This window comes from Dunckerocampus dactyliophorus, chromosome 13 (assembly GCF_027744805.1).
Source record: "Dunckerocampus dactyliophorus isolate RoL2022-P2 chromosome 13, RoL_Ddac_1.1, whole genome shotgun sequence".
Lineage (NCBI taxonomy): Eukaryota > Metazoa > Chordata > Actinopteri > Syngnathiformes > Syngnathidae > Dunckerocampus > Dunckerocampus dactyliophorus.
In genome coordinates, this window is record NC_072831.1 from 633,550 (window position 1) to 658,712 (window position 25,163).

Sequence of the window (25,163 nt, forward strand, 5' to 3'; positions counted from 1 at the left end):
CCAGAGAGATGAGATACAAATAAATACCTGCTACATCTGCTCCAAAATAACCTCTCTCTTATTGGCCGTCTGATTCTGAAAAAGGTAGATGCTGATATGTCAAAGTTTGCGGCCCAGAAAACTCTCCCAATGCTAACGTGTCTTACTTATCAACATCGCAGGGACAATTCTAGTGGGTCTCAATCAGCAGTACATCTACACCTTAAAGCTACCAATCACTCTTTTGAGGACAGCGAGGTAAAGATTTTGGCCAAAGAAAACAGATGGTTTGAAAGAGGAGTTAAGGAAGCTATTTTTGTCAAACAACAGAACCCATCATTGAATCGGAATGGTGGTTTGAGGTTTAATTTGGACCCTGTGTTCAGCAGGTTACTGAGACCAAAACCCACAGCTCTTAGTCTTGCAAATGAGGTGAAGCCAGGGCCGAGCCAAAACAATAGATGCTAACGAGCCAGTATCAGAGTCGTTCATACCCAATTCAGGGAGCGACACTTCCCTTTCATCGGAGGTGTTAATAGCAGGATAGGATTATACCACTACTCCGCCCAGGCTTAGTGTAAGGAACCAATAGGAGGAGGGTGTTGGCACACCAATTCCGCCCACTCTTACTGTATTTAAGGCCTAAGACACCAGCACTTATTAGTTCGCTGACGAAGCTCTTCGGATGAGGAGCGAAACGTCCGACACCTTCTTCACAGAAGTACAGATGACGTCTCAAGAAGCCTTTTCCTCGGTGTCTTACTTATGTCTTATCCTCTCTTATTATGTCGACTATATTGGGTAATAGGAGTGTAAAGTATAATGTAATGTACAAAGTATCTAGCTAGCTATCTAAAGACTATAGGGGTGTTATATCATGTTTAGAGGGCTCTAATAATATTAAAGTGTATTTAGAAGGTGGTACACAAGTTTTCTATGTATTTAATGTCTTATCTTCTTTATTATGTCTACTATATTGGGTAATGGGAGTGTACAGTGACTATAGGGGTGTTATTTCATGTCTAGAGGGCTCTTCCAGTTTGCAGCCCTCAGTGGAAAAACTTTGGATGACCCCCCCCCCCGGTATAATGTATAATTTTTCTATCAATCAAATGATGAGTTATTTTTGCCACTGCAAGTAAGGGAAAGGCTTCTTGAGACGTCATCTGTACTTCTGTGAAGAAGGTGTCGGACGTTTCGCTCCTCATCCGAAGAGCTTCGTCAGCGAACTAATAAGTGCTGGTAGCCTAGGCCTTAAATACAGTAAGAGTGGGCGGAATTGGTGTGCCAACACCCTCCTAGGGTTCTGTTGTGTGACAAAAATAGCTTCCTTTCCTTAACTCCTCTTTCAAACCATCTGTTTTCTTTGGCCACAACAGAACCCATCATTGAATCGGAATGGTGGTTTGAGGTTTAATTTGGACCCTGTGTTCAGCAGGTTACTGAGACCAAAACCCACAGCTCTTAGTCTTGCAAATGAGGTGAAGCCAGGGCCGAGCCAGAGCCAGTATCAGAGTTACCCAACTCAGGGAGCTAATTCTGGTTTACAAGGCGTTCCAACAGTTTAGTGGTCTATTATTTGATAAAGATGTTGCTTTTATGATACCTTCAGGCTCAAGAAGGCGTGGGATACCCAAGCTGTAGTGGGCAATCCTGAAGGCGTCCTCCAGATTTTCCCTGGCACTCCTCAGCAGGGCCTTCCGCATGTCCACCAGGCTGGTGTCAATGGACTTGATGACAGCAAGGAAAGCAAGACCGCTTGTCCAGCTCTTGCCAAAGTCCTGAACTGCCACACCATACCTTGGGAGCAAAAGCACCCAGGGTAACAGAAACAAATCCATGTTTCTTTGAAAGGGAAGCTGAACTCACCTGCGTGTTCGCTTCTGCACCCACTGCAGCAGCTTTGTGATGGCCTTGCTGTGTTCTCTCGTGCTTGGGGGCGCCATCGGTGTGTCTGGCAATGCTACGCTGCAGTTCAATGGTTCCAAGCTGGTGGGTATGGACGACAGGCTGGAGCTGGATGGGAACTGACTCCTTATGTTGCCAGTCAATTCCTTTATCTGACAGGACAGGACAGAGTAGGATAGGATAAGATAAGATGGGACAGGACAGGACAGATTGAAATAAATGTCTTGAAATGGACTGCCCCACTGGTGATGTTAGATTATATATACAGTCAAACTTGTCGATAGTGGCCACTAGAGGGAGTCTGCAAAAGTGGCCGCTATCGACAGGTGGCCTCTATAGACAGGTTGGCATCCAGTTTGAATGTTGACCAGTAGAGGAAAAAAAAAAAATAAATAATGTTGACCAGTAGAGGGCACTGCGGACTGCGGATAAAAGTTGCACACCACTACGAGGCTTGTTATTATCATGGTTCATGGTTTTAATCCTGAACATGCATATGAGTCAAACAGTATCACATCACATAGTACAATTCACAATTTTGTACTTTGTCGGTCTACATGACAATGTAGTGCAATCATAGCCAAGGTTTTTACTTACTAAAAGGAAGCTAGAGGCTTAATAATAACTGACAGAATATATCCACCACCCACAGAACAAAGCTGTGCTAGTAATGTCTTACGCTTGTTTTTAATATTTTACTTTTTATACGGCAGAGTGTCATTACAGCTTTAGTTCATCAGGAAGTGACGGGAAGTGACGGTGGGCGTCCCGAGCAGGAGAGCTAGGCTCAGTGCTAGCTGTGAGTTTGGAGAGAGTTGGGAAGTGTGTTTATGTTGGCGTGGATGTAAAGTCCTGCAGTGTTCTCCGCTGTTAATAAAGCCATTAAAGTGCATCGGCGACGTGAGTCTCTCCTTCACCACAACAAGCGGCATTACAGTATTGACCAGTGCACACCAGGAAATACACGGTGTCATTTCTTACAGGCATTGGCTGGACAGCTATGTAGTGGGGCTTGTTTAACCTTTGCCTTGTGGGCAAGCAGGAAGGAGAGACGATGCTGAGAGATGTGTGTGTGTTCTGAGCTGCTGTCTGGTGGCCGCGTTCAATAAATAAAGTTGGCAGAAGCAACAGGAGAAGTTTCCTTCTTTGCTTCGGAGCTGAATAACACTGACAAGTTAACAGACTAGTAGCGAACGGAAAAGAAGACGGCTTTGTTTGTGTCGAATACAGAAGATGAGGACTTTGATGGATTTGTGGATGAGGATTGATGAAAAATAACGTGAGTACATTCTAAAATACTTCAATTAAGTACAACCCAACTCAGTTTTGCTCCCGCTGCCGCATGCATGCTAGCGTATGTTTTTTTTTTATTGTAGCGTCGCTGGGAGCACGTCCTGTTCCCAGCCTACTTTGCGGTAATGTTTTGGTGCAAATGCTCTTAAAGTTACATGTTTGACCAGGAAATAGCAAGCTCAAAAGAAGACAGCTTTTTTATGTGGAACAACTGACAGTTTGTGTGGATCTTGTGAATGATTGTGACTGAGCTAGGACTCAGTAATTAAAGTCTACACACGACGGCTTCATTGATTGAAAAACAAAACTTTTTCGTGCATGAAGCTTCTACTTGAGTTGGTAATTTGGCCGCTATATGCGGTCAGATATTGACCAAGGGAGACAAAATGGGTGGCCGCTGGCCACGTTGGACAGGTGACTGCTATACACAGGGTCCATAACATGTACATTTGCTGCGGGGGATTTTTCAGTGGCTGCTATAGGCAGGTGGCCGTTCTATAAAGGTGGCTGCTAAGACAGGTTTGACTGTATATATATATATATATATATATATATATATATATATATATATATATATATATATATATATATATATACACACACATACACGTCATCCACACACATCAATCCCTCACTCACGGCGGTTCATTGGTTCCAGACCCAATCGCGATAAGTGAATTTCTGCCAAGTAGGATTGAATATTAACAAATGGAGTATTATACGGTCAGCTTGTCTCGCTCTTGTAAGGCCAATCTCACGTACCATCTCATCTCGTGAGCTGAGTGTCTCCTGACACCGCTGCTTTTTGCGCCACTTATTCAAAAAGCTGCGCACATGGCAGCCTCTCGGGGATGACATTACATGCAGCAGAATGCCCTGATGTCGCTCAATTTCATGCAAAATAATGAAAACCAGGACATTTTCACCGGCAGAGCCTGGCCCTTTAAGGAACTGGCATTGTGAGAAGTCTGTGCTGCCATAGCGGGTTTTGGCACTAGGTGCTCTCTTGTGTCTGCAGCCGCTTGCAGTGCGGCCACACTCTGCTCTGTGTTGTTCTGTTTAAAGTCTGTGCAGCAAAGAAAAGGATCCAATATGCTTCTGTAGTCTCTGTACTACGGGTGGACTACTAAGGGTGCAATGTGGTTTTGGTCCCGGTCATGGAACACTGGACCAGTTCTACACCCTTGCAAGGGTACTGGAGGGTACCTGGGAGTTTGCCCAACAGGTCTACATCTGCTTTGTGGACTTGGAAATGGCATGGGACCGTGTCCCTCGCGGTGTCCTCTGGGGGTTGCTCCTAGAGTACAGGATTGGTGGTGCTACTAAGTGCCATTGAGTCCTTGTAGAGCCGCAGCAGCCTGGTTGGCATTGCCAACAGTAAGTCCAACCTGTTTCCGCTGAACGTTGGCCTCCGCCAAGGCTGCCCTTTGTCACCCGTTCTGTTCATCATTTTCATGCACACAATTTCTAGGTGCCGCCAAGGTGCCGAGAGGGCCCAGTTTGTGAATCTTAGGATCAGTCATCTGGGAGGCGCTCAGAGTCGAGCCGCTGCTCCTTCACATGGAGAGGAGCCAGTTGAAGTGGCTTGGGCATCTACTCCGGATATCTCCCGTGGCATACTTAGGACATGCTGGAGGGATTATGTCTCACAGCTGGCCTGGGAAGGCCTTTGTGTCCTCCCGGTAGAGCCTTTTAGAATGATCAGATAGCAGAGCGACAGTATGTTATCAGATTTATTGGTATGATGTCACGATAATTATGGTGCACTCCTATTCTTTACGGAATGCTAAGTGCACGGACTGACCATGTTTCTCAAACTTGACCTCAGTCTGAGGGCAGAAAGAGGAAAGGAGGGCCAACGTGCAAATTTCAAGGTAAAAAGTGTGAGAACCTGGAAGAAGAGGATGATGTTCCAGATGAGTCCTAGTATGATGGAGGAGTTTCCATCAGCAACATCAGCAGCATCAATACTGACAAGCTTTACCTGTGGAGCACACACGCACGCACACGCACACACACACACAGACACAGAGTACAAACTGTAGTTGTTGCAATACATCATTACATGTGGCAAACACGTTACTCACATTTCTCTCCTCCAGGAAAGACAGGACCTTGGCAATGTTGTTGAGTCTGAAGATACGATGGGAGGACTTCTTGAAGCCATGAAGCTAGACAGCAAACATTGGCAGCACCAAGACAAGTCATGATTGCATCCTGATACTGTACTGTGGGATAATGTTAGCAAGTAAGGAGAGTCTGACCAGCTTGCAGCCAGACAGTTCCTCCAGAAGAGCCATGAGAATCTGTCCATCCTGGATCTCTTGGAACAGGTCTTGGACCTCAATGGGTTGGTCACACTGAGGAGGCAAATTAAGTTTTTACGTTCAAGGAAAAACCAACAGGAGTTTGAAAATGTACTAATGATGAATCACCACAATCACCATTGGTGGAGTTTGGGTCTTAAAGCAGGAGGCGTACTCAAATACGCATCCTAAAGAGCCACAAAGAAAAGTTTGTGTCATGGTCTGCATCCCTACACTCTTATTTTGGCCACTTCCAGTTTTCCGTCTGGTGTTTCCTGTCTCTGACAACCAACGTCACGTCAGCACCACCGGCACTCACACTTTCCAGGAGGCAGCAGTGTTGGGTTCCACAGCAAGCAATCAAGAACAATGCCTTGACTCCCTCACTGTGACGGCAGTCATTCTGACCGAGCGTGGCACTTGTTAAGAGCAACCCAGGTGTTTCCCTGAAGGGATCGCTGAGGTACACACCTTGACAGACCACGCAGTCGGTTGGCTAAACCAGCTGGAAGACACCAGGCTGTTCCTCACGTGCTCCAGTCTGTGTCGCTATTTCCTACTTTCTTCTAAGGCTGCCTTACCACGAAGGATTATCACTGTCCAATTTGATTTGTTACATTTTGTCCATAGTCGACTAACTGTCCAATTGTTGGGGCTATTGCTTTGGTTTTTAGAGCACAGCTAATGGGGATCCCTGCAAATAAAACAGATCTCATCTCATCCACCAGGGATGGCCGTGTTTTTCTAGGTCTTCCCCTTCTCTGTTTTCTTCTGGTGGCATCCACCCCATTGCAAATCCCTGGTAGTCCTCCCACCAGCGAGAGGGAACACATGCCTTGCCCGGCTCAGCCTTCTCTCGACAGCGAACAGATCCAGTGAAGGTTGAAGATCATGACCTGGTGAATCCAGCAGGACCACACGATCTGCAAAAAGCAGAGAGCCAATCCTGCAGCCACCAAACCAGATGTGCTCAACGCCCTGGGCGCACCTACAAATTCTGTCCATAGAAGTATTGAATGGAATCGGTGACAAAGGGCAGCCCGGGTGAAGTCCAACCCTCATTGGAACCAGTCCAACTTATTGCCGGCAAACTGACACTGGTCATACAGCGAAGAAACCGCCCCATACTCCCGGAGCACTCCCCATAGGATTCATGGAGGAACACAGTGGAATGCCTTCTCCAAGTCCACTAAACACATGTGGACTGGTTGGGAAAACTCCCATGCACCCTCAAGGATGCTGCCAAGATTATAAAGCTGGTCCAAAGTTCCACGACCAGGACCAAAACCACACTGCTCCTCCTGAATCCGAGATGCACTATGTGGTAGACCCTCCTCTCCAGAACCCCTGAAAAAACCTTACCAGGAAAAGGTATACACACCTTAAACACTGTAAAGTAGATGTTGATTATAATTTGTTCAATTTTCCAAATGTAATAGAACTTACAAACATGATTTTTCCCTTCTGGTCCAGACAGTGCTGACAACGTGAAGCAATGGAATCGCACACGTCACCAAACAATTCCTTAGATATTTGCGTGCATTCACGTTCAATGGCTGCTCTCAAATCAGCGACTGTTGCAGATCTCACAGCGTAGACTTTGTCTTTTAGGTATCCTCTTAAAAACTACATTTAAAAAAGTCCAGTGGTGTGAGGTGTGAGGCCTGGTGAAAACGGAGGGTATTCAACAAAACCTCTTCTTCCAATCCACCTGTTTGGCAAGATCTCATCAAGGAAGGATCTAACATTTCCATGGCAGTGTCGGGGACTGTTGCAGCAAGGGTATACACAGTACACTGTTTTGGGACACGCTGGATATGCTCAGCTCTCTGAAGTAAACATCCTAGCTTTGTGTTATAGGCCACAAAGCAAATGATCGTCATCTCATTCATGGTCCATTTATTTTTACAATATGCCAAAGTGAAAAACGTGAAAAATGAAAAAGGCACTTTGGACAAGATCATTTAAGTCAGGGTAGTCGAGGGATGTTCAAAGTGAGGCACAGGGGCCATTTGTAGTCCACCACTCATTTTTTAATTGGCCGGCGACAAAATGAAAGGTAAACATTACACCACAGAAAACAAAAAATAAATGCAAAAAGCCATATGTTCTAAAATGGAACTTGTACATAACAAGAACAATAGCTGAGATGTTTATTTGTATCTGAGCATATGTGGATCCACACTGGACTGATATTAGCACCTTCAATGAATGAAAATGTCAAGACTATCAAAGTGACCCCCCACATCTTCTATGTGGCCCCTGGTTTGGTAACAAATAAATGAATGTTACCATTGTGGGGGTGGGGTGGTGGTGGTGGGGGTCCTTGGAGGACAAGTGTATGAGTGTAAATTAGTAGGTCAGCGAGTTGATGGACGCCCAACAAAAGACAAGCTCTTTGTGTGCAGAGACAAAGCTTGATAAGCCCAACCCCCCCGTACAGAAACACAAACTGCAGCCGTTTCACACCAATACTAAGAGTGCTAGATGTGTCTTATAATGGGGGGGGGGGGGGACCAAGGTGTTGGCAGGCCAGCTGTGAGACATCATCCGTCCAGTGTGGTCTCTATGCTGTATTGTGTTATACACCATACATGAGCACGCAAGGATAGATGTCCAGGTGAGGGGGTGCTCTCAGTTGGGATCACTTGTATGTTTAACAATAGCTCATAGTCAGGAAGCAAAGTGGGATGGTTTGGTTCCAAAGCCCAAGTTCCACACTTGATTCCCACCCCCACTTTAAACTGTAAACAATTACCAAACACATGTCTTCAATGGTCACTACCCTGTCTCCCAACACCTATGGTAAGCTATGCTATGCTATGCTACTGTATGGTATCGTATGCTATGGTATGGTGTGCTATGCTATGGTATGGTGTGCGATGGTATGGTGTGCTATGGCATGGCATGGTATACAGAGGTATGGTATGGTGTGCTATGGCATGGCATGGTATACAGAGGTATAGTATGGTGTGCTATGGCATGGCATGGTATACAAAGGTATGGTATGGTGTGCGATGGTATGGTGTGCTATGGCATGGCATGGTATACAGAGGTATGGTATGGTGCGCTATGGCATGGCATGGTATGGTATACAGAGGTATGGTATGGTGTGCTTTGGCATGGCATGGTATGGTATACAGAGGTATGGTATGGTGTGCTATGGCACGGCATGGTATGGTATACAAAGGTATGGTATGGTGTGCTATGGCATGGCATGGTATGGTATACAGAGGTATGGTATGGTGTGCTATGGCATGGTATGGTATACAGGGGTATGGTATGGTGTGGTGTGCTATGGCACGGCATGGTATGGTATACAAAGGTATGGTATGGTGTGCTATACTAAGGCATGGTGTGCTATGGCATGGCATGGCATGGTATACAATCAATCAAAGATGGCGCCCTCCGTGGCAGACGTCTCTGTGACACTCTCCCGTGTTTTTCTATTTTTTGCTATTTTATTGTTCATTTTGGACATTCAACACACTCACGCAGTACATTACAACAGAGAGACACTTTTGAACATCGGCAGGGTTCACCACGAACTTTCATTTAGCCTCTCAGACTTTGCCTTTCTTCTGCGCCGAGAGAACGCAGCAGCCTGCGGGCCTGGTGAGCTGAATACCCGGCGAGCAAAGCATCCGAGGCGTAAACGAGGCAAGCGGGCCGGCCTGCATGCTAGGCTAAAAGCTAGAGCGACGAGGCCACCGCTACCAAGCCTGCTGCTAGCCAACGTCCGCTCTCTTGAAAACAAGATGGACGAACTACGAGCAAGGATTACAGCTCAACGTGAGATCAGGGAATGCTGTGTCCTCACCTTCACAGAAACCTGGCTGACGGAGGATATACCGGACTCGGCGATCCAGTTGGAATCATTTGCTGCTTACCGGGGAGATCGGACTTTAGCGTCTGGTAAACACAGAGGTGGCGGCGTCTGTGTTTACGTAAACAAACGGTGGTGCACAGACGTACAGACGATGGAAAAGCACTGCTCGCAGGACATTGAGCTGCTGATGGTGAAATGCAGACCTTTTTATTTGCCTCGTGAGTTTAGCGCTGTGTATTTAACTGCTGTTTACATCCCACCACGAGCTAACACTGCTAATGCACTAGGCCTCCTGCATGACATCATTGATAAACACGAGACCAAACACCCAGACGCTGTATTCATTATATCTGGCGATTTCAACCACTGTAACCTCAGGACTGTCCTCCCCAAATATTACCAGCATGTGAGCTTTCCCACAAGGGAAAATAACATCCTGGACCAAGTCTACAGCAACATGAAAGGTGCTTTGAAGGCTGTTCCAAGACCCCACTTTGGAAAGGCTGACCACATCTCTATATTCCTTTATCCAACATACAGACAACTTCTTAAAAAAGCTCCCCCTGTACGTACAGCAGTTAAAGTGTGGAATGAAGAAACTGATCAAGTACTTCAGGACTGCTTTGGCTGCACAAACTGGGATGTGTTTAAAACTGCAGCGGGGAGGGAAGATTGTACTGTTGATTTGGATGAATATGCTTCTGCTGTTACTGGCTACATTAGCACATGCATAGAGACTGTTAGCACCACCAAGTATTACAGAAAATACCCTAACCAAAAACAGTGGATGAACTGTGATGTAAGGGCTAAGCTACGTGCTCGTTCCACTGCATTTGTCATGGGCACCGCTGAGGACTACAAAAAGGCCAGATATGACCTGAGGAGGTCCATACGAGAGGCCAAAAGACAGTACAGACAGAAGCTGGAGGGCTACTATTCCACCTCAGACCCTTGGCGCATGTGGGCGGGGCTCCAGCACATCACAGACTATCGACAGCGGAGTAGCGTAGCCACGTCCAGCCAAACCACACTTCCAGATGAGCTGAATGAGTTCTATGCCCGCTTTGACACCCAAACTCCTGATGAGCAGAGAGGGTGGCTGAACCTGGGGAGCACACAGGACTCACCTCTCATGGTGACATCAGCTGATGTGCGCAGGGTTCTAAACAAAACAAACCCACGAAAAGCAGCAGGGCCAGACAACATCTCAGGACGTGCACTTCGGGTTTGCTCATCAGAGCTAGCTGATGTGCTTGCTGACATATTTAACCTGTCGCTTGCACAAGCATCTGTACCGACCTGCTTTAAGTCCACCACCATAGTGCCCGTACCCAAGAAGAGCAACGTGACCTGCTTGAATGACTATCGCCCTATAGCACTCACTCCTATTGTTATGAAGTGCTTTGAAAGAATAGTCATGACCCACATCAAAAAGAGCATCCCGGCGGCAACTGTGGACCCTCTACAGTTTGCATATCGCCAGAACCGGTCCACGGATGATGCAGTCAACACTGCCATCCACACAGCCCTTTCTCACCTACAGGGCCAGGACACATACGTCAGAGTGCTATTTATAGACTATAGCTCTGCTTTTAATACAGTCAGCCCCCACAAACTCACAAATAAGCTCCTCACACTTGGCCTGTCACCCTCCCTCTGTAACTGGGTGTTTAACTTTCTCACAGGCAGACCCCAGTCAGTCAGAGTCCACAATCGCACATCCAGCTCAAGAATTGTGAGCACTGGGACCCCACAGGGGTGTGTGCTGAGTCCACTCCTCTACACGCTCTTCACCTACGATTGCGTGGCCTCCCAGAACAACACCAGCATCATTAAATTTGCGGATGACACTACAGTCATCGGACTGATCACTGGTGGTGTTGAAACATCATACAGAAGAGAGGTGGCGGACCTCATAGCTTGGTGTCGTGATAACAATCTCCTTCTCAATACAGATAAGACTAAAGAGATGATCATCGACCCAAGAACAAGGGAAAAGGAGCCGCATAGACCCCTGTTTATTGATGAGACTGAGGTGGAGAGGGTGAAAACCTTCAAGTTCCTTGGCACACACATCAGCGAGGACCTCACCTGGTCTCACAACACCCAACAAATTCTGAAGAAGTCCCAAAGGAGACTGTACTTCCTGAGAAGACTGAGGAAATTTGGCATGTCCACCACAATCCTGAGTTGCTTCTACAGATGCACTATGGAAAGTGTCCTTACCGCCTCCATCACTGTTTGGTACGGTAACTGTACAACACGTGATAGGAAGGCACTCCAGCGGGTGATCAAGACCTCACAGAACATTGTTGGGGCAGCCCTCCCCTCACTGCAAGACATTTATAAATCTAGAGTCCTACGAAGAACACACAACCTCATCAAGGACAGCACACATCCACAACACTCATTATTCACACTCCTACCGTCAGGCAGACGCTACAGGAGTTTGAAGTCCAGGACCACAAGGCTGGCAAACAGCTTTTACCCTCAACGAAGCACTCGCACACGCCGCACGCAACACACGCACACACTCATAGCACTTTATTTATTTATTTATTTATTTATTTGTATTATTTGCTTGTATTAATGTCTCTTCTGTTGTTGTTGCTTAATTTATTGGTATATATGTTTATGTGTTTATGTTTCTTATGTTCTTATTCTTTCTTGTGTTTCCTTTCTTTTCTTGGGAGTATGAACAGAATAAGATTTTCATTGCATGGTATAACTGCTGTTTTACCATGCACATGACAATAAAACTCTTGAATCTTGAATCTTGAATACAGAGGTATGGTATGGTGTTCTATACTAAGGTATGGTGTGCTCTGGCATGGCATGGTATGGTATACAGAGGTATGGTATGGTGTGCTATGGCACGGCATGGTATGGTATAGTATACAAAGGTATGGTATGGTGTGCTATGCCATGGCATGGTATGGTATACAGAGGTATGGTATGGTATGATGTGCTATGGCACGGCATGGTATAGTATACAAAGGTATGGTATGGTGTGCTATACTAAGGTATGGTGTGCTATGGCATGGCATGGCATGGTATACAGAGGTATGGTATGGTGTGCTATACTAAGGTATGGTGTGCTCTGGCATGGCATGGTATGGTATACAGAGGTATGGCATGGTGTGTTATACTAAGGTATGGTGTGCTACGGCATGGTATGGTATACAGAGGTATGGTATGGTGTGCTATACTAAGGTATGGTGTGCTATGGCATGGTGTGGCATAGTATGATGTGCTATGGCATGGTATGGTATACAAAGGTATGGCATGGTATGATGTGCTATGGCATGGTATGGTATACAAAGGTATGGCATGGTATGGTGTGCTATGGCATGGTGTGCTATGGCATGGCATGGTATACAAAGGTATGGTATGGTGTGCTATGGCATGGTATGGTATACAAAGGTATGGTATGGTGTGCTATGGCATGGTGTGGCATGGTATGGTGTGCTATGGCATGGTGTGGCATGGTATGGTGTGCTATGGCATGGTATGGTATACAAAGGTATGGCATGGTATGGTGTGCTATGGCATGGTATGGTATACAAAGGTATGGTATGGTGTGCTATGGCATGGCATGGTATACAAAGGTATGGTATGGTGTGGCATGGTATGGTGTGGCATGGTATGGTGCAACGATGAGGAATGAGGAGGAAATAGTAATTGTAACTGAAGCAGGACATTTGATATGAATGATCATATTGATGCATTCATGGATCACATGAACTTTTGTCCATTTTTAAGTTCTTTGTGCAGACTAGAAGACAGTCTGTAGATGTCAGGCTCTATTTGACCACCGTGAGTGTCAAGCATGAAATGTGTTCCACCGTTCTCCAAAACATACGGCAATGGATGCTACTTTTTCAAACTACTTTTGTCCAATGTATACAGTGAGCATGACTTTTGGTGTGAACAGACCTTCTTTAAATGCAGATTTATCCATCGCGTGAAGGTCCTCTTCTGAACCACTTCTCTCTCTACTGGAGGATGGAAAAAAGACAAAACATCTGATGAAACTCATGCAGGGTACGTACACAAACTTTTACTCTTCCAGCGTATTCAGTCTGCAAATACAGTCAAACCTGTCTTAGCAGCCACCTGCCTATAGCGGGCACTGAAAAATCCCACGCAGAAAATTTGCGCGTTGTAGACCCTGTGTATAGCAGTCACCTGTCTAACGCGGCCAGCGGCCACACAGCCAAAATGCTGTCTAACAATTACTGCACCATCATTATGGGGCCGATATGAGGGACTTATGACATCATACCAATAAATCCGCCAACATTAAAAATACCTCTGATAACCCATCATTAAAAAAAAAAAAATGCTCCAATGAGGCGAGGTTACTCGTACTGTGCTGGTGAGCAAAGTAAGCGCCCCTTTTTTCTCCTCCAAGTGACGTTAACCTCCCCTGAGCTCACACCCACTCCCTTTCTGGGGAAGACATTTCCACATAAAATTAGTTTGTTTTTTTAATTTTCCAACCGTTTCAAACTTTGTTCTTGTCAATGTTCTTCGAGTAATTATGACTTTATTCCCACAACACTTTGATTTTATTCTGGTAAAATAACTTTTTCTGCAAGCTAATCTTCCACAAATGGCAAGTTATTTATCTACTCTTGTTTGCTTCTCATAATATTGTGAGTTTTCTGAAATAACGTGATGCTATTTTTTCCTTAGAATGAAAGGTTATTCTTGCAAAATGGCCACTTGTTATTTGACAACTTTTTGTCTCAAGTTTGATTTGTGCAAATCTGCTGCAGAATTCTCCATTTTTGCTATTGTTTTTTTTTAGTTTGGGCCAAAAAAAAACAGCTGTGGGCAGCAAATGACCCTCAGGCTGCACTTTGGACACCCCTGCATTCAACGAGACTATAAAAAAGATTGATTCTTCGCATCGTCATCCCTATGTACGTTCCAGGCAATAAGTTGCTGTGGAGTTGTATCGTTCAAATGCATAACATATACAGTATAAGTTGCCCTGGACTATTAGTGGTATTTATTTAGACAATCCTTTCACAACATTCAAGACAATAGCATAAAGAACATACCTGGGAGGCTGAATAGGCTAAATGAACATAACAAGCTCGTGAGTCCAACAAGCAAGTTAGTGCTAAGCAAGTTCACCGAGCTCCCGATCTCATGCCACAGTCAGTCCTTGCTTGATGTCAGTATGACCACAGATGTTTGGATATATAAAGATGTACCTGACTAGAAAAATGTGGGTGATGCTGGAATACTACGGTGTGTTTGTGTGGGCTGGCTGCACTGCAAAGAAAGCTCTCTTTAGCAGACTTTGGGTGGCTTAGACTTGGTGGGACCTTCAAGAATCCAATCCAACACTTGGATCCCACAAATCAACAAATCAGCAAAGTATCTTTTGCTGCGCTCACAGAAGAACAACAGCAGATGATTGTAGAACACCATTAAACCACTGAGCTCACGCAAGGGATCGAGCGGGAAAATACACCATCGACCATGAGCACACGCACGGGAAAACAAAGACGACTGGAGCGCCACCTGACAGCATCAGCTTCACTCTTGACTAGGGACGGGCGGCTCAGCGCTCTCAAGGTGCACCACCGTATAGCATCGTAGCGTTTCTGTGCTATGAAAGAAGGCAGAGGTCCAGCATTTGTCATGTCCCGTGTGGTTCCTCACAGTGGGAACTCACTGGGCTTCCATGTGTTGGCACACGTCAGGCATGGGTAGCACAGGTGTTAGCTGCATGGTTAGCGTTACATATTACATACGTATCAGGGACGTGGAGGGTGACCAGATGTGATTGAGAAGGAGACAGGAGTGGAGGACAGGCGCCTCAAAACAACAATCTCATGACCTGCAAAGGCAAGTTAGTGCGACCTACCGCTAAGAATATCCCACTATTTTCATTAGTAATATTTATGTTGGGACCTTCTTGGGTTGCATTTCTTTCAATTTGTGTTACTAAGAAAACACGTATGGTGCTGTGGCTCCACTTGCAGACACATTTGAATATTTATTGAATGAGACAATTTATGATAACAGAGTGAAAGTGTGATGCTTTTGTTACCAAGTTACCACAGCATCGCACGCCAACCTCTTAGCCGTCTGAAGGCAGTGTTTGTTCACCTGCATCTCCTAAAAGAGCTTCCACACCAAATGAAGACAAAGCAGCAGCAAATCCAGGCTTACGTCACAGCTCAGTGGAGCTTTACGCAACACGCCCGCCGACCTTATTAAGCCAGCACACCTGCTTTGATGCCATATTCTTCACATACACAGCACCTCTCCACTCAGTTTCTACCGAGTATTAGGGCCACAGTCAGAGGAGTCACGGTACATCACAACAAATCATCTTCAAGTCTTGTGTGAAGCTGCAGCAGGTCGGGTGTCCATGTAGGGCAATGCCATCTCGGGAGGAACGATGATGAGGATGGTTCTTTCCAGTGCTTCCACGGTTGCCATGGGAACCGCAGACAAGCAGGAGCCTGAGACCCCATGCTGGTACATCCAGGCTTGGCATTCGTCTGCTGCTGCAGTAAGCCAGGATGGAAACTTTGGCTCCTGCTTTGTTGGGAGTATCGCCAATACACACAATATTCCCAACGTCAGGGGAATAAAGTCCAAATGTTATTCACAAAATGTACAAGAAGAAAGGAGAAACAGTTGGAAAGTAGAAAAAAAAGGAGCAGATATGAAAAAAAAACAGCTGCCCTTTTACAAGAATAAAGTCCAAACATTAAAAGAAAAAAAGGCACATTCTAAAAAGAATCCAAAAAGAAAAGGTCGCAATTGTAGGATAATAAGCATGTAATATTATTATCAGAAAAATAACATCATTTTCGTAGCAGAAACATGAAATAGTTTGAAAAACTACGTTGTTTTTTTTTGTTTAAGCTGTAATTTTATGAGAAACAAATCAAAATAAAGTTGTCATTGTTGGGAAATTAATTTAGTTAAAAAGTCATAATATGCCTGTAGTCTTAAAATGATGTGAGTAAAGTCATAATAAAGTCATAATATTATGGGAATAATACACCACTCATACACACTCACATAGAGGGCTCTAGTCATGTTAAAAAGTGTATTTAGAAGGTGGTAAACAGGTTTTCTATGTCTTATTTTCTCTTATTACTGAATGTCTACTGTATTGGGTAATAGGAGTGTAAAGATGACTATAGGGGTGTTATTTCATGTCTGGAGGGCTCTAATCATGTTAAAAAGTGTATTTAGAAGGTGGTAAACAGGTTTTCTATGTCTTATTTTCTCTTATTACTGTATGTCTACTGTATTGGGTAATAGGAGTGTAAAGGTGACTATAGGGGTGTTATTTCATGTCTTGAGGGCTCTAATCATGTTAAAAAGTGTATTTAGAAGGTGGTAAACAGGTTTTCTATGTCTTATTTTCTCTTATTACTGTATGTCTACTGTATTGGGTAATAGGAGTGTAAAGGTGACTATAGGGGTGTTATTTCATGTCTTGAGGGCTCTAATCATGTTAAAAAGTGTATTTAGAAGGTGGTAAACAGGTTTTCTATGTCTTATTTTCTCTTATTATGTCTACTATATTGGGTAATAGGAGTGTAACGATGACTATAGGGGTGTTATTTCATGTCTAGAGGGCTCTAATCATGTTAAAAAGTGTAATTAGAAGGTAGTAAACAGGTTTTCTATGTCTTATTTTCTCTTATTATGTCTACTATATTGGGTAATAGGAGTGTAAAGGTGACTTTCATGACCATGATATGTTATTTTTGTAACATTCGAACGTATTGTGTTAAATCATTTTCCAACTTTATTCATAGTTTTGGAATATTAGGGCTTTCAAAAGGTAACGTGTTTCTTTAATTTTCCATGGCGTTATTTTTCACCATAATATCACAACCTTATTTTCGTAAAATTATTAAATTTGTTAGACGACAACTTTTATAAAAAATGTCTTCGTTCTTGTAAAATTCCTTCCGATTTTTTCCATTTTTGCTGATGTTTATTTGTGGTTTTTGCATTAAATACTATTTTAAGTATGTGCTGCTCATAAAAAAGCAGCCTTTGGCAGCCCTGCCGTATGTCAAATGTATTGGGCCACCTTGTGCCCAGTGGGGGACTAAAGAGAAAGAACTGCGACACGTACTCGGGTGTAGTACAAGTCAAGTCAAGTAGTGTATGGAGTAGACCTGGATGAGTACTGTATCTACCACCACGTGAACACCTGCTAGTGTAGTTTAGCAGGGGATGGGAAAAATGGGACTTATTGTTCATGTTGTGGTGCCAGCATGACAATGAGTGCATGTGCACAGTGTACCAGCAGAGAAGGAGGGGTGGGGGGGCCGGGGTGTGTGGGATGTGGGAACATTCAGATCAGTGAAGTAGCTGCTCCTCTCTCTCTCTCTCCATTACGTAAGAAGCCTTAAAGCGGGGGTGTCAAACTCTGCCTCCCCTCAGACGGCCACCTACCTGTACAGTATGTATGTACGCATGTACATACAGTATGTACGCATGTATACAGTATGTACGTATGTATACTGTATATGTATGCTTGTACTGTATCTATGCAGGTATATACAGTATGTACGCATGTATACTGTATATGTATGCATGTATCTATGCAGGTATATACAGTTTGTACACATGCATACTGTATATGTATGCTTGTACTGTATCTATGCAGGTATATACAGTTGGTACACATGTATACTGCATATGTATGCTTGTACTGTATCAATGCAGGTATATACAGTATGTACGTATGTATACTGTATATGTATGCATGTATCTATGCAGGTATATACAGTATGTACGCATGTATACTGTATATGTATGCTTGTACTGTATCTATGCAGGTATATACAGTTTGTACACATGTATACTGTATATGTATGCATGTATCTATGCAGGTATATATAGTATGTACGCATGTATACTGTATATGTAAGCTTGTACTGTATCTATGCAGGTATATACAGTTTGTACACATGCATACTGTATATGTATGCTTGTACTGTATCTATGCAGGTATATACAGTTTGTACACATGCATACTGTATATGTATGCTTGTACTGTATCTATGCAGGTATATACAGTTTGTACACATGCATACTGTATATGTATGCTTGTACTGTATCTATGCAGGTATATATAGTTTGTACACATGCATGCATGTATGAAACATATTCATCTCATTACCTCTCACACCCGTTTACCAACAACCATACTTACAGTACTAATGGAACTATACAGTACATCTCTTCCATCATTACAGTCACTACCAATAGCCATTCATTTTCATGAATGGATTGGACTTTTGGTCCTTTAAATAAGAGTAACTCTCATGGAAGTTTTATAAGTCATATATTCTCTCTCTTTTTTTTTTTTTTACTTTCAACGCTTAAATTACCTTTAATGCATTTTTTTTAAATTGCAAAAAACAAAAACAGTATTTTCCAAAAAGTGAGTTTGAAAGTAGAATATTTGATGTGAGATAATGACTATGGAATCACAGGAGTGCCAAAATTAAAAGGCAATACGTGTGGAAATACAAAGAGAATCAATAATACAAAAATATACAAATGTGGAAATACAAAGAAAATCAATAAATATACAAATGTAGTCATATTTTTTTTACTATTTTGTCTTTGTTTTTTTCAAAAAACGTCAATAATGCATGACAATGTTCTTTTCATGCATTCAAGCCTCCCAGGTAACATGAATAAATAATAAAAAAATATTCATTTAAATTTGGATTTAACAACAACAACCACAACAAATCAAACCACCTCGACCAAAATGGACAACAAATACATTTTTTTATTTTTGACTTTAAATATATTTGAAGAAGATAAAAATGTTTTACAATGTTAAAACATATTAATAATTATATGTAATAATAATAATATTGTACAATATACAATTTAAATCATTTAATACAAAAAGCATTTATAAATTCTAAAGTTTTTGGAGATGCTTATGGTGGAGAAAAGAACATTCAATACACGAGCAACAGCTCTGGTTGACATTCCTGCTGTCAGCAAGCCAATTGCACGCCCCCTCAAATGTGTGGCATTGTGCTGTGTGATAAAACTGCACATTTCAGAGTGGCCTTTTATTGTGGGCAGTCTAAGGCGCACCTGTGCACTAATGATGGTGTCTAATCAGCATGCTGATAAGCGTTCTGACACCTGTGAGGTGGGATGGATGATCTCAGCAAAGGAGAAGTGATCACGATCACACATTTAGACACATTTGGCAACAATATTGGAGAGAAATGCTGATATTGTGGATGTGGAACACGTTCATCTCATAAAAAATGGGAGGAAAAACAAAAGTGTTGCGGTTATGTTTTTGTTGAGTGTATTCATGAAAAACAATTATAAAAATAGAATAAAATATACATTTAATACTAATAAAATGAATTATAATTAACAAAATATAGAGCACAATAATACCCTGTATATATAAAAAATTATTAAGATTTTTAAAAACTGAAATAATCAAAATGAATATATATGTATAAAATCTAAATATATAAAATATTTCTATATATCTTTTTTGAATGAATAAAATAACATTGCCATGGTTATTTCCAGGGGCCACATAAAACAATACGGGGAACTGAATCCAGCCCCCGGGCCTCCAGTAGGACACCTGTGCCTTGACGCTTCAAGTCCTTCGCTGCAGCAAACACGTCGAACGTCAGCGTGCAAAGAAAAAGGTGCCGCTGGGAAGGCGGGCATGTTTGGAGTGAGCATCAGCTGACTGCTGCCGAGTGGACGTAGTTCAACACGCTTTTACGGCATGTTTGCCACATTCCTAAAGTTTGCACATTGGACAGGATGTAACAAGCTACGCACACACCGACACTCCAACATCTCCATAACGTGACTCATGCTGCTGGGTTTCCATGGATACCCACACTCCAACGCAACAATCTAACCACACACACACGCACACACACATCAACAAGGAACAACGAGGATTTATTATACTATACTACGGGAATAAAGAACAAATATTATGGGAATAAAGTCATCATATTACCAGAAGAAAGTTGACATAGTTGGAAAAGTAAAAAAAAGAGAGAAACAAGTTGTCATTTTATGAGAATAAACTCACAATATTATGAGAAAATAGTAATTTGTCATTTTATTAGCTTACACTTGAAATAGCCAAGAAAAAAAAGTTCTTTTTTTGACATAATATGAGAAACTAAATATTCATATCTAATCATATTTAGAAGGTGGTAAACATGTTTTCTATGTTATTTATCTTATGATGTCTACTATATTGGCTAATGGGAGTGTAAAGGTGACCATAGGGGTGTTATGTCATGTCTAGAGGGCTCTAATCATGTTAAAAGGCATATTTAGAAGGTGGTAAACAGGTTTTCTATGTCTTATTTTTTCTTATTATGTCTGCGATATTGGGTAATAGGAGTATCGAGGTGGCTGTAGGGGTGTTATTTCCTGTCTAGAGGGCTCTAATCACATTAAAATTTATTTAGAAGGTGGTAAACAGGTTTTTTGTGTCTTATTTCCTCTTATGTTTATTATATTGGGTGATAGGAGTGTAATGGTGACTATAGGGGTGCCTTTTCATGTCTAGAGGGCTCTAATCATGTTAAAAAGTGTATTTAGAAGGTGGTAAACAGGTTTTCTATGTCTTATTTTCTGTTATTATTCCTACTATATTGGGTGATAAGAGTGTAAAGGTGACTATAGGGGTGTTATTTTATGTCTAGAGGGCTCTAATCATGTTAAAAAGTGTATTTAGAAGATGGTAAACAAGTTTTCTGTCTTATTTTCTGTTATTATTCCTACTATATTGGGTGATAAGAGTGTAAAGATGACTGTAGGGGTGGTATTTCATGTCTAGAGGGCTCTAATCTTGTTGAAAAGTGTATTTAGAAGGTGGTAAACAGGTTTTCTATGTCTTATTTTCTCGTATGTTTATTATATTGGGTAATAGGAGTGTAATGGTGACTATAGGGGTGCCTTTTCATGTCTAGAGGGCTCTAATCTTGTTGAAAAGTGTATTTAGAAGGTGGTAAACAGGTTTTCTATGTCTTATTTTCTCTTGTTTATTATATTGGGTAATAGGAGTGTAAAGGCTACTATAGGGGTGTTATTTCATGTCTAGAAGGCTCTAATCATGTTAAAAGTGCATTTACAAGGTGGTTTTCTGTTGTTGTTCTTATTATGTCTACGATATTGAGTAATAGAAGTGTCTAGAGTGTCAATGTAGTAGCAACAAATTGAAGTTTGTTTGTAACACGACATCATTTTCCTCATAACATTACAGCTTTATTCTTTTCAAATTACCTTTTTTCTCTTCATATTTGGACTTTCTTGTAAAACGTTTCCACCTTTGCTGCTGTTTTCTTGCTGTGTCAAATGTTGAGAATGTGGTGTAGGCTGCACGTTGGGATCGATTGCATTTACAAAATATTTGTGTTCGACGGGCGATGGGGAGGAAATAAGCTCAGCTTCTTCCTACTCCTTTTCAGACACGTGATGCTCTTCCGTCTTCAGCATGGTGGGAATACAGCCAGGAACGTTCTATTTGAGTAACCATCCATTTTCTATACCGCTTCTTCCTCATTAGGGTCGCGGGGGCATGCTGGAGCCTATCCCAGCTGACTTCGGGCGACACGGGGTACACCCCAGCCAATTGCAGGGCACATATAGACAAACAACCATTCACACCTACTGTATGGGCAATTTAGAGTCGCCAATGTGGAATGTGGGAGGAAGCCCGAGTACAAGTACAAGCCGGAGAAATCACACGGGGAGAACATGCAAACTCCACACAGAAATGCCCAGGGGAGAATCCAACCCATGTCTTCCCGATCTCCAGACTGTTACTGTGTTGGCCAATGTGCTAATCACTAGTAACTAATGCGATTGAAATATAAAAAGTCATTCGTTTATTAGACGCCATGATAATGAAAGTACCCTCACTCATTCATAATACAGGTACTATCCATGTGTCTATTGCACTCTGTGTAACTATCTACTTCTGGATGAGTATTGTGGAAGCTGTGATGCGTTGATAAGAATAACAACAACAGTGCTGATAATGGGCGTGTTCGTACCTTGGAGGTTCTGGACTCGCATGTCGCTTATCTGGCCGATCAATTCCTCCCGTTCGAACCAGTCCTTCCATTGGTGTCCGGCCATCAGATGGAGAAGGAAGGTGCTTCTGTAGGAGTCCGGTAACAAGCTGACGAGCGTCCTATGAGATGGCGGGAAGCTTCCACTCAGTTGCAGGCATCCATGACGTCGATCAAAATGTATGTATGTATCTATCTATCTATCTATCTATCTATCTATCTATCTATCTATCTATCTATCTATGCATATATCGATCAATATGGGTTGGTGTGCTCCAGCTGTGCGATGAAACGCTCATGTCGTCCAGGAAGAAGACCAACGATCGGCACCTGGTTGCTACTTCCGGTGTGGGATGGGTCCCAAGAGCACCGCCTACTCCCTTAGCCCCACCAGCCCCCAGCAAGTGCGGCGCTGATGACGTCACCAAAGAAGAAAGGATAACGTGGCAGCACGAACACATTTGCATCCAACACAAAACAACACAAACACGAACACGGGAGCTCGGTTTGCCCTCAAATCATCCTTTATCTTCTATGACAGCGTGAAAAATCTAACCGTCACACTTTCATGTTTTCTAAACATATTCTGTGTATTTCAAGCTTTATTTTCATAATACTATTCCCACAATATTATGACTTTATTCCCACAATATTATGACTTGACTTTATTTCCATATTACGACTTTAGTTTGTTTTGTTTGGTTTTCCATAAAACAGCTTGAGAAACGTGTTTTTTTTTTTCATATTTCACCTACACTGCTACTAAAGAGCCATTATTTTTTGCCTCATATGATGTTATCCTTATAAAATCAATACTTTTTCTCATTTACTTTTTTCTTCATATTTTTAATCAACATTTTTGCTGTTTATACTGTATATAGTACAGAATATATTTGATTCTAAATACTATATATACAATATACATACACACTCCTGATCAAAATCTTAAGACCAGTTGAAAGGTTGAGGTTTTAAGTAGAGCTACAATATGCAAAAGCAAGAAGGGGGAGTGAGACAAAAAACATTTGGAACAAAAAAAACCTGAAATAGGTTGTTTATCAGCTGATCAAAAGTTTAAGGCCACAGGCTATAAAAGCCCAAATGTGCTCCAAATGTTGATGTAGTGTCATCATTCCCCCTGTCATGCCCTCCTGATGGTGAAGCTAAGAAGCTTTCTCTTTTCCAACGTGGTGGGATTGTGGAGCTGCATAAGCAAGGCCTCTCGCAGCGTGCCATGGCTGCTGAGGTTGGGAGCAGGAAATCAGTCATTCTACATTTTTGGAAAGATCCTGAGCATTATGGAACAAAAAAGTCAAGTGGTAGACCCAAAAACATCACACCTGCGCTGAGCCGGAGGATCCCATTGGCTGTCATCAAGACACAGGGCGGTCTTCCACCCACATGAAGGTCCTGATTGGTGCCGACTGCAGCGCAATAACCATCAGACGCCATCTGCAGGAAAAGGATTTAAAAAGACCTCGTCTCCTTCAACGCCACAAAAGTGCCCGTTTGGACTTTGCCAGGGAGCATCAAACATGGGACATTGAAAGGTGGAACAAAGTTTTATTCTCTGATGAGAAAAAATTTAACCTTGACGGTCCAGATGGCTTCCAACGTTACTGGCATGACAAGGAGATCCCACCTGAGATGTTTTCTACCCGGCACAGTGGAGGGGGGTCCATCATGGTCCGGGGTGCTTTTTCATTCAGTGGAACACCGGAGCTTCAGGTGGTGCGGGGTCGTCAAACGGATGCAGATGTTGGGGCGGGCATCCCTCATGACTGAGGGCCCTCGTGTGTGTGGTACCAGCTGGGTTCTTCAACAGGACAACGCTGCAGTTCACAATGCTGGCTTGACCAAGGACTTCTTCAGGGAGAATAACATCACTCTTTTGGACCATCCTGATTTCAATCCCATAGAGAACATTTGGGATGGATGGCAAGGGAAGTTTCTAAAAATGGCCATCAGTTCCAGACAGTTGATGGCCTTGGTGAAGCCATCTTCACCACTTGGAGCAATGTTCCCACTAGCCTCCTGGAAACACTGGCATCAAGCATGCCCAAAGCCATTTTGGAAGTGATGAACAAGAACGGTGGAGCTCCTCATTACTGAGTCCTACTGACAACATTTTTGGTTCTGCTTTGGAGAGTTTTTTGTTATTTTTTGAGCGACGGTCTTAAACTTTTGATCAGCTGATAAACAACCTATTTCAGTTGAATTGTTGTTTTCAATAAATGACTTTTTCAAAATGCTTGTTGTCTCACCCCCCCTTCTTGTTTTGCATATTGTAGCTTTACTTAAAACCTCATTAAGATCCAAATGTGCAAAATGATCATTCTAGCCATCTTTCAACTGGACTTAAGATGTGGATGAGGGGTGTATTATGGGCGTCCCCGTCAGCCAGGCCAAGACAGGCTGAGAGTTCTAATAAGATGATATACAGCATTATACTGTACTGTACTACACACACGCTGAAAATAAATGTACTTCCAATGAATGTTGTGTACTTGTGTAGCACAGATACTCCTCTCTTATTTTGGCAGCGTGAAATGTCCAGATGGTTGTATGCCACCCTCCTGGCAGCAAGCTGAGACTGTGACACCAGCGTAGGAGTGCAAGAGAACAAGTACCAGTACTGCATACGCTACTACACTCTATTACATACTGTATACACACATACTGCATATAGGAGGGACGCTACAAACACAGGTATGTGTGTAAAGTAAGGCGGTATCAAATGCT

The 25,163-nt window shown here is 42.8% G+C and overlaps 1 protein-coding gene across 5 annotated transcripts in view; it reads right to left on the minus strand.

Annotated features, from left to right (window-relative positions):
* The window catches only part of LOC129192676 (uncharacterized), a 40,126-nt gene extending 17,374 nt beyond the window's left edge, over positions 1 to 22,752 (minus strand). The window contains exons 1-7 of one of the 5 annotated variants that reach the window (XM_054796941.1): positions 22,404 to 22,752; positions 13,252 to 13,313; positions 5,445 to 5,540; positions 5,268 to 5,351; positions 5,072 to 5,164; positions 1,849 to 2,039; positions 1,586 to 1,779 (exon numbers count right to left, since the gene is read on the minus strand). In XM_054796941.1, the coding sequence (XP_054652916.1) occupies positions 1,586 to 1,779; positions 1,849 to 2,039; positions 5,072 to 5,164; positions 5,268 to 5,351; positions 5,445 to 5,540; positions 13,252 to 13,313; positions 22,404 to 22,488 (805 nt within the window). In that variant the 5' untranslated portion in view covers positions 22,489 to 22,752. Of the gene's footprint in view, positions 1 to 1,585; positions 1,780 to 1,848; positions 2,040 to 5,071; positions 5,165 to 5,267; positions 5,352 to 5,444; positions 5,541 to 5,624; positions 11,017 to 13,251; positions 13,314 to 22,403 lie in introns of those variants that run through there. The other 4 variants (XM_054796940.1, XM_054796939.1, XM_054796943.1 and 1 more) reach the window with 4 other exon arrangements.
* Positions 22,753 to 25,163: the final 2,411 nt, after the last annotated feature.